We start from the raw sequence: 10,211 nt of genomic DNA, 5'->3' as shown, positions 1-10,211 counted from the left end.
GTTTCCCGTGTGCGCAAAAGCGAAAAGCTCTCTCCAGCTCCGCTCTCTTTCCCTGGCTCCTATTTATCCATACGTCCCCCCCCCGCTCTCCCCTTTTCCTGCAACGGATTTGGTGGAAGGGTTGGGCGACCCCTCCCCCCGATTCGTGGTGCAAGGAAGGAGTCCAGGTCCAATTTTGAAAAAGAATCCCTCTTTTGCGCTTCGTCCTTTTGGGGAGACCGTCCGGGGGTGGCCGAAGGAAGAAGAGGTGGGGTCCATTTGAGGCTTTTTTTGGGGGGAGGAAAAGGGTAGGTGGCTGGGCGCCTGAGCCTCTCCCAGGCCACCCCTCCCCCCCCCCGAACTGTTAGCGGGATTGACAGAGCCGGAGACCTCCTACCCCCGGGGGGGGAGGCGCGGGAGGGAGCGATCCTGCGCTCTCCTTCGCAGTCCTTGAAAGTCGATTTTGCTGCTTGCTCTCCTGTGAACGCCAAGGCACGGCTATGCGCGTGGGAAGCCTGAGCTCCGCGGATCTAAGGTAAGCCCGGCGCCGGCTTGCCACCTCAGGTTGGAGGGAAAGTGTGCCGGCAGCCGCCCTTCTTCCCCGGCCCCACCGCACCCCGCCCCAGGCTCCCCACGCCGCTTCCAAAGCGAGGGAAGTGGTCGAGGGCTGCAGCGCGCCCCCCGATCCGAGGCGGTGGCTGTTCCCGGGAGCAACCTCACACCGGCAGATCATCCCCCCCCATTCCAGAACGAAGACCGGCAGCCGCCGGCAGAAGGAAGCCGCTCTGCGCTTCCGGACTTCCCGCGCCCCTTCCCACTCCTTGCTCCTCCTCTCCCACTCTCTCAGGGAAACTGAGGCTCCCGTGGCCCTTCCCCTCCTTTCTCCGCTTACCGGGACGAGGGTGCTTCTCTCCCGGCGTCCCCCTTCCCCGAACCTCCTTCACTTTTCAGACAATGCCAGGGAAGGGGCGCCCCCTTCTTCCCCCGCAGCCTGCAGAAGGAAGGGGCTGGCGCGGGGGACCCTCCACTCCGGCGGGGCTGAGCGGGCGGGGTCCGGAGAACAATGCCTGGCGCGGCGCTCCGATGCCCGAGCTACTTTCGCCCGCGGCTTCCCAGCCCACCTCCTCGCTCGCTCTTTCGCTCGCTTCTCCTCCTCTTCTGCTCAGCCTCGCCTCGGCCTTCGTGCGCTCCTCCGCCCGCGCCCCTTTCGCAGCCCCCTCGCTCCAGAGCTGCCCTCTCGATTTGGGGAGGGGGCAGATCCGGGTTCGCCCTCTGCCCCTGGCGCGGCTCTCCCTCTTCCGAACCTTCCTCTCCATCGGTGTGCGGGGAAAACCGCAAACCGCTTCCCGCGGTGGGTGGCTGGATTACCGTCCCCACGGAAAAGGGGGGTCTTCTACCTTGTGCCCCTTCCCAATTTTTCTCCTGAGTCCCTCCGACTTCCATTTCCAAACCGAAGGGCGTAACTTGTTGTGAGTGCCCCAAAGCTCTTCCGGCTCCCCGCAGCCGTTCCCTGGGAGGGCAGGTAGTCGCGACCTGAGGTTAAGGCCCGGGAGATAGGAGAGGGTCGCGGGGAGGGGGGGCATTTTCATGCCACGATAGTTTTGAAGCGGGGGGGGGAGGGGAAACCATCCAACTCAACCCTCCAGTTTCTCTCTTTGGAGCTCCCTTTTCAATTTTCTCTGCTCCCCTTAGATCCCTTCTGTTGATGCCACCCCACTGCTGACACCACTTTTCTGGGAATATCAGGGATAAATTTCTTTAGGCAGCCCAAAGCCCAACTTGGCTCCCCTCCAAAAGATGGGAATCGGAGGTAGAAGATTAGGGGGTTGACTCAAAAGAACATTCTTGTAAGAAGACAATCCTATTGTCCTGTATAGACAGTCCCTGAATCAGATTACAGATGGTATTATTGGATTTTTAAATTTCTGATTCTGTCCTGCATTTTATATGATCCCATAAACTGCCTAGAGTCCAACAGGTCTCATTTGCTAGATAAACAAACATTGAACCCCTCCCAAAAAAGAGAGAGAGAAAGAATTGGCAGTTTCCATCAACTCAACAGAGACTTTTATAGTGGCAATTCCCACCAATTTATCCTTTGCAATGGGGATAGGGGAGAGTCACTCAGGAGAGGAAGTTGGGGGTCTTCCCAGCTGTGACCCCTAAACGAGGCTGCAAGAGAATTTCCATCTGCATTCAGGATTGGTCCGGGGTCTCCCTAGAGGCAATTGGGGGCTTCATCCATGCAGAGGCACATCCCCCCCCAACCCCTGCCGGGGGCTTTTCTTTCCTCAGCTTCTGTTCCAAATTCACCTGCAAAGTTTTCAAATACAGAAACTCCCTTTGCCTCACAACAGTCTGGCTATGGGGCAGCAAATGGCGGAAGACACCGTAAGTGTCCCTTGCTGCCAAGGGAGATGTGGCATTCAGCATCAAGCGAAGGAATAAACTGCAGGCAGGTAGAAAGAGAAGGGAAAGAATTGTATGCTAAGAAATGATTATGTCCTTCCTTCCTTCCTTCCTTCCTTCCTTCCTTCCTTCCTTCCTTCCTTCCTTCCTTCCTTCCTTCCTTCTTTCCTTCCTCCCTGCTAGACGGAGACTGTTGTCCAATCGTCTTCTCATTTTGAGACCACCCAGTACCCTGCCCTCCCCAGAGGGGTCTACAGCTTTGCAAGAGGGCCTCCCACTGGACCTTTGTCTCCCTCCCCACAACACACCTTCCCCCCCCATCCTACTTTCCATTCTGTTTACAGAATCACTCCCTGACATTAGCGCTGATGTCTGGTCCCTTAGGCTAACCATCAAGTTGATCTTAGCTTGTCCAATCGTTCAGTTTAACGTCCATGGACTCCTTGCCCCATTCTAGGGGGGGGGTCCGCTCTTTTCCATTCAAAGCTGAACCATGATCTGGGCCTGGAGAAGGGAAGCATCTCTTGTCAAAGTCATAGCCTGGTTAATGGATTTTGGGATCAACTGTGACGTTGGGGCTCCACCCCAAGACAAGTTCTGACTTTCTCCAGGGGTCCTGCAAGTTCTCTGCCCCTGACTCTCTCTTTTTGCCCCCTCAGGAGCCAGCTGCTATCATGACTGATGGCGAGAGGAGAGCATCCTTCCAGCCACCGTCCAGGGATGAAGTGCGGGTCCCCATAGCGTCTGGCCAAGGCCCCAGCCAAGTCCCCCATTCTGAAGAGGAGAAAGATGACGATACCTTCAGCGCTTGCAAGTCCATCCAGGACAGCTTGGCCTCGGCAGGTTCGTCCACCCGGGATCCAGCCCATGAGGGAGACAACGAGGTCCCCTACCCCGCCCTGGCCCCCACCGTCTTCTTCTGCTTCAGCCAGTCCACGCGACCACGCAGCTGGTGCCTCAAACTGGTCTGTAATCCATATCCTTTCTCCTTCGGCTGCTCAAGGCGGCCTTGTGGTTTGTTGGCTGGATTGAACTTTCCTCGCCGTCCTCTGGTTTGGACATTGGTCATCTTGAAAGAGGTCAGCATGTTGGTCGGTCTTCAACCGGACTAGGCCTGGTGAGAGTTTGGGTCATGCGGTCACTCGGGATTAAGTCTGGCTGTTTGTATGAATCCATAAAAAGGACAGATGAGGGTGGGGAATGATCCAGGTGGTTGTTTTGCTGTAATCATCCATGGAGAGAGGGAAAAAAAACAGGGCACAGAGTGACGCCACCTTGGAGTAAGGGAATCTGGACCGAAAGTTGACTCTTGCGATGTTCTGTGTTATTTCATGGTTTGTTCGGCTGGCAAGCTGTTGTGTGCACGGTTACTTTCCTCCAGTTGTCTAGTTGCAAGGAAGGGCTTTGAGGCATTGACCTGGAAAACTGAGGAACACAGGCGGTGACAATTTACCTACTTTCGGTGATAATTATACAACAGTCAACGTGGGAAATGGCACGTTGTCTCTCTAGAGTGTTGAGCGATGGTTTCTCTTTGGTGGTGGCGTTGTGGCTCTCCATTTCCAATGGTCTGGCTGTACATTTGTAATCCGGTCCCTGGTGAAAAAGTAGGAAGGCACGTCCTACAAGGAATCACACGACACACAGACACACACAGACTTAGACAGAGATTCTCACGCTCTCAGCAAGGAATCCTTTCCTGTTTAAGGTTTCTAAGTTTTTGTTTGGATCAACTGGATCTGGGAGCCTGGAGGCTCCATGATCGAACTTAATGCCCAGCCATAAAATGGTTTGTTTGATGTGTGATGAGTGTAACGTGTATAACCAGCCATTGTGACCTGTTCAGGGAATCACATGAATGGTGGGTTAGAATGACGTCTGATTCAGCAACCAAAACCAGTGCAGGTCCAAAATCAAGACTTTTCTAGGATCCAGCCTAAGGCTGCTGTCTCAACTGAACGATGCAATTGTTGGCACTTCCTGGGGAATGCTGGGAGTTGTAGTAGCTTCGTGGGGAAACAGCGCCACGGATTCCTGGCCGCTTTCTCGAGCACCTCCGTAGCTGCTGGGGAGCTGAGTGGCTTCCCGCGAAGATCTCTCAATGAAGCGGAAGAGAGAAAGGCTGGGCCTCAATTAGCAGCCTGTCTAAATCCAAGATCAAAGACCAGGGAGAGAGAAGAGGGGCTCAGGGGAGGCCGGGGATTTGGGTGCATCTGGCTTACGAATGACGGGAGCAAAAGACTTAAAGATGTAGCCCCAGGCAGGGTTGGTCTGACTCGCTCGATCGTGGCTTATTAGGGAGGATGTACTAAATAAACCTTAATTGGCTGGATTCATCCAACGTAGGAAGCCATAATCTCTGATTTACCCACCGCACTGCTGAGCACACACCACAGGTGCCCTCGGCTCACAACAGTCCATTTAGGGATCGTTCAAAGTTACGACGGCACTGAAAAAGGTGACTTATGACTGTTTTTCACTCTTATGACCATCTCCATAGTCACGTGGCCAAAATTCAGACACTTGGCAACTAGTTCCTATTTATGACGGTCGCAGTGTCCCGGGGTCATGTGATTCCTTTTGCGACCTTCTGACCAACAAAGTCAACGGAGAAACTAGATTCACTCGACAGCCGTGTTACTAACTTAACAACTGCAACAATTCACTTAACAACTGTGGCAAGAAAGGTCATAAAATGGGGCAAAACTTAACCAATGTTTCACTTAGCAGCAGAAACTTTGGGCTCAGTTGTGGCCGTAAGTCGAGCACTGTATTGGCTACGTCCAGGTTAGCCAAGCCAAATGCAGGAGGGGCCAACAAGGGGTCGCCCAGGGCTCTCCAGTCTTGCTGGTTGAATCCTGTGTTGTGTGAACCTGGTGGAGCCCTCTGCTCCCTGCCTCCCCGCCTCCCCCTCCCTCTGGCTTGCTTTCCAGGACTGAGGGATGAGCCTGGATGGGCAGCCTTGTGGGCAGAAGTCACCCACTTGACCCCAAGGCCTCCTGGCCTCTGGGAACGCCCAGCGCCTGCTTGCTACCTGCTGAACCCTTGTGCTTATGTCCTGCCAGGTTCTTGGGGGCTATCATTTATTAATACTTATTGATCTCGCTTTAGTTAAGCGGTGCTTCCTTGCCGCTGCTGAACGGAGTTAGCAACCCACAATTGTTCATTCCTAAAAGCCATTTTTGGCAAGGGAGGAAGCCCATCACCCCCACCCGGACTCTCTTGTGCCCATGCTTGGCTGGAAGCTTGCAGGGAGAAAGGAGAGTCTGAGATTCAGGCCCTCCTGGAAGTGCTCCAAGGAGAGGGAGCCTTGCCCAGACAGCAAGCCTTAAAGGGAGGGTCTCTCTTGCTTCCAGGGAGGGGCACAGCAGGGCCAGGAAGTGGGGTTTCAGCTGAGATTCAGAGGGTGAGCTGGAAGCCAGCATGGCTTTATGGAACCTCAACTGCATCATCATTGACTTGTGTGTTGACACTTTGCAGACGCCGTTGAGTGAGCAACTGTCATGGCAACTTTCTCACGCTGTATGTGCTTTTCACTGGAGGATTTTGCATCTCAGAGATGGGGGGTTGGGCAATGGGGGAAGGGGCTCCAGTTTCCAAACAGAGCATCAGCTTTGCTAGCTGAGGAATTCTGGGAGTTGAAGTCCACCCGTCTTAAAGTAGCCAAGTTGGAGAAAGCCTGCCGATTCTAATAAGGATTTTATGCAGAACCTGGGGAGGTCTTTTCCTCTTCCTCTCCTTCTGCAATTGCCTTTGCTTTGGGGCAAGCTGCAAACCTGAATAGATCCAGGTGGATTGCCTTCCCTCCCACAGTGTGCTATGTGAATGCACAGGGGTTGGCTTGGTGTGGCTGCCTTTGACCCCCAACATGACTGAGACACCCACCAGTTGTGTTTGCTCTTCAAGGGAGCACCTATCACTCCCCCCCCATGCCCACTGCCTGCCCTTGGGCACCGGCCTGAGAGTTGCAAGGCGGCTTCCAAGCCCAATTTAGGGTGCAGCCAGCCTTTGAAAGCATAGCTCCTGCCCAACGGCCCGAATTCCAGATCTGGATTCCCACAACAGCTGCTTTCTGGCTAGGCTCTGCAGGGGCTGCAGTCGGACAATATGGCCCATTGGCCTGGATGTTGAGAGCCCAGAAATCAGAGAGACATCCTGGGGGGCTAATTGGGGCAAAATAGAACTGTGGTTGACTCAGTTGACCCCCTCCCAATTCTCCTCCTCCTCTTCCCCCCCTCCAAATGGCTGCATCCAAACTGCATCACTCCAGGCACAGTCCCAGGTCTGGAGCAGAACTGCTGGCTCAGGGGCAGGGGGTGGTGGTGGTGGAGGAGGAGGAGAGACCCTCAGAAGGAATGCCACCAAAGCATTTCTGGGGCTCTTTAAAAAGGCAGCATGACAGAAAGATGGATGATGAGACAAGCGGGGTGGGGAGGTCTGAAACCAGAGCCAGCAAAGCATCCAAGAGCACCTGTCTCCAGGAGTCCAGAGGGGTGGGGGTGGGGGTGGGGAGGGCATCGCATTCCTGCCTACAAGGAGGACGTGGCAGATTTACAAAAACCGTCTTCTGTCTGTGCATTAGAATATTGCCTACTCCTGATTCAGAAAGTCTAATTGGCAGTAATGGGCTGTTTTGTGCCAGAAGTCTGTTCGCCTTAACAACGGAGAGGAAAGGGGAGGAGGGGACCGAATGCCAGAAGTATCCAAAGAGGGTACATGCCTACGGTGCATTAAATCTCTTTGCCCTGGCCAGGCGCTCGGCAAACACTTCCTGCCTCCAGTGCGTCAGTGCGCAGGCCGCTTTCTGCAATGCGTGGCCACTTCTCCTTGCCCCCAAGTGGCGCACCGTCTCTCCAATGGGTTGTGGAAACCAGCAGGCAGGCGGAGTAGAGAGGGAAAGGGTTACTCATGGCAGGTCTGAGCATTGGGCTTGTAATGTGCGCCTGTTGTGGCGCAAGTGTGGCGTGAACTCAGTCCATGGTGGCATATTTGGAAACCACGTTTTGTAAGACAGGTAAATGCCATCTCCAGACAGAACTGGTAGTCAGGATAGAAAGGTTGAGCGGAAGGTTTCAGGGAGGGGTACGTGAACAGGTGGCTTATCCTCCTGAAGACGAAGACATTTTGAACGTGCTTAATGTACTCCTTTCTATAGGCTACTGGGCGAGGCAGGGAATGGTGATTCCCAGGCTGGAGGGGGCTGGAGAGTACTCTAAAACAGGGCTCTCCAAACTTGGCCACTTTAAGACTGGTGGACTTCAATTCCCAGAATTCTCTGCTGGCTAGGGAATTCTGGGAGTTGAAGCCCACCAGTCTTAAAGTGGCCAAGTTTGGAGAGCCCTGCTCTAAGCAGGCAAAGGCGGGTAAAGGGTAGAGAGAAGTAGCAACCAGGACTTGGTGTGGTCTTCAGCATGACTCCATTTTGATCACTGACATCCTGCCCCACTTTGCAGGGGTCTTTCAGTACCGAGGACCACCCGATTAACACAAAGCCAAAATATAAGTGACTCTTGGGTTGTTGCCATTTGTGAACTCAGCCATCGCGGTGTGTAAGTGGTCGGTTAGGACAGCTGTATGTAACACAGAACATTGTGGCTTGTTCAACAAAGCATAGAAAAGACAAATCGTGGCTTGGTTTGGTCTGTGAATTCCTTCCTTGTCTAAAACATCTGGAGGGTCAGTAGAAGCCCCAGACTGCGCCAAGGTCTCCTCCTGCTGCCCATCCATCGAGACCACCACCTCACCACCTGAAGACCAGCTCCAGAGAGTCCATAAAGAGCCTGTCGGCCTGAGGGCTAACTCAAGGCCAGAGTAGCTGCTTGCGAGAGGAAACAGACGGGCCAAGTTTTTCTCTGAAGCTTTGGCAGTGAACTTTCCATCTGAATCACTGAATGGAGGCAAATCCAGTTGTGAACTGGTTTGAAGACTCAATCAACGTTTGGCCAGGAACATTGACTTGTGTTGAATCAAGTCTTGGGTTGAATTTGGTTCAACGGCCCATCTCGGCTCAACCCAAACTGACTCTGGAGCCTCAGCCCAGCAGCTTCTCCTCTCCAGCCTGCCACATCGCCCCTTGTTCCTTTTTCCTTTCCTTTCCCCAAGCAAAAGAACTTTCTCATTTAGCTGGCAATTAATTTGTGATATATTTGTCAGGCAGAAATTCTTGTCTCCCTACTTCCTTCATGAATCACCGACTTTAAATATTTATGATCTGGGACAGGGGGAAGATATATACACCTATATATTCAGGGACATGAATCGCTACAGGTTTTCTGTGCATTCTCCATTTTTGACATAATTAGGACTGTCCAGGGACATGGCAAAACAGGCGACTCGAAGCAGGCCAAACCCTCTGGTTGTTGAACATCTGATTTCCTGAGCCGGCCTTCGTTTTCTCTTCCGAGTGTGACCCTGGATCTGCCTATTCACAAGTAAGACCTGTTGAGGACATGGGGTTTACTCTTAAGCAAAGAGCCCTTGTCCTTAATCGGAGGAAAGGATGTTCTTTTAATTTATTTTAAGAGACACCTGAATCAGAGCTTTGGGACTGAGTGGCGTTTGGCAGGCACTTAAATGAAGAGCAAACAGGTTATGACAATGCCCAAAGTGCTGTGGCAGTGCCCGTTTTCATCAGGTGGTTTCTCCTCCCCGCCCAGGTCAGAGCCTGAATCCCTCACCAAAGCCAAGGCACCCTTGGGGACCGGATTGGTTGCTGTCTTGTCATGAGCAGCACAAGGTGTGAGAATCCGGTTCAGGTTTGCTTGCCCGGAGCGATGCTGGATGAGCTGCTGGTGCCACATGGATGAACACAGACCTCTCCCTCTGCCCGCCCAGAGTGAGTGGGGCCGGAGGATCAAAGGGGAAGAAGCATCCGCTGAGTGGCTGGCCCACAATCGGGAAGGAAATGCAGGTCAGGATATGAAACAACAAATAAATAAACCATAAGCTTTAAAAGCCATCCTGGGTAGCATTTTCTGAAAATTGTCGAGAGGAGGAAGAGAAGGGAGGCGGGCTGAGCAAGAGGCATTGCATCAAGGGAAGGCCTGTCTTGGATGCTGGGGGGCTTTGAGGGGGGCGGTGTTTGTGGTAGTTATTTCAAGAGGGAGGAGGGGGTGCTGTTTTCAGTGGTTTCTGTTATGAGGTACGTCTAAGCTTCTAAGAAAGAGGCTCTGAGGGTTGAATGCCTAGGCTGGGTCAATGCTTGATGGTTGAAAAGCCATCTTCTTGGCCAAGGCTGCCAATGGGTGGGAAGCAAAGCCACCGTTGGCTCCTTCAACTGGTGGTTGAGGACAGACCCGAGGCAGCTCCAGGGAAACTGTCCGGAGACTCCCTGCGGCGTTTCTTGCTGCCCTTGTGGATCATGGCAGCTGACCAGAAGCCTAGAAATGCAGCAGTGATCTTCTGCTTGTTCTCCCCAGAAATCCATAAACAGTAGATCACCTCAGGGCATGGAGGGCTGATTTTACTCCAGGGTCTCCCAGCACCACAGATACTGACATGGAGTCTGGAAGCAAAGTGAGGGGTCCCTGTGGGGCCCAAGTGCTGGTATTCCTGGCTCCTCAGGTTCTGCAGGTGGGCATTTCAGAATACCTTCATGGTCACCAGCCAAGGTGCATATAGTCCCTTTTCCTCTAGAGGAAGGCTAGAGATTGGGTTAGGGTTAGGGTTAACTCCTCCACCCTGCCTCATCGCCACCCCCAAAGGTTGATCAGCCTGGAGGACAGGCAGGCTTTGAAGGCCTGACGCCTGACACGCCGAGCATTTGCAAGCCGAGAAGGAGCTCCGTCTGTCTTCCTGATGGAGCAGGCGGGATCTTCTCAGCA

General features: G+C 53.4%; 1 protein-coding gene across 1 annotated transcript in view; it reads left to right on the top strand.

Moving 5' to 3' along the window:
- The first annotated feature begins 480 nt into the window (after positions 1-480).
- CACNA1H (calcium voltage-gated channel subunit alpha1 H) overlaps positions 481-10,211 on the top strand; it is a 132,366-nt gene continuing 122,635 nt past the window's right edge. The window contains exons 1-2 of the mRNA XM_070955121.1: positions 481-514; positions 3,048-3,364. Of these exons, the coding sequence (XP_070811222.1) occupies positions 3,063-3,364 (302 nt within the window). The 5' untranslated portion in view covers positions 481-514; positions 3,048-3,062. The remainder of the gene's footprint in view (positions 515-3,047; positions 3,365-10,211) is intronic.

This window comes from Pituophis catenifer, unplaced genomic scaffold, assembly GCF_029215685.1.
Source record: "Pituophis catenifer annectens isolate HBS135680 unplaced genomic scaffold, rPitCat1.0.hap2 SCAF_16, whole genome shotgun sequence".
In the NCBI taxonomy this organism is placed as follows: domain Eukaryota; kingdom Metazoa; phylum Chordata; class Lepidosauria; order Squamata; family Colubridae; genus Pituophis; species Pituophis catenifer.
Note: the sequence above shows the minus strand (reverse complement) of the source record. Positions and strands in the feature narration are given on the sequence as shown.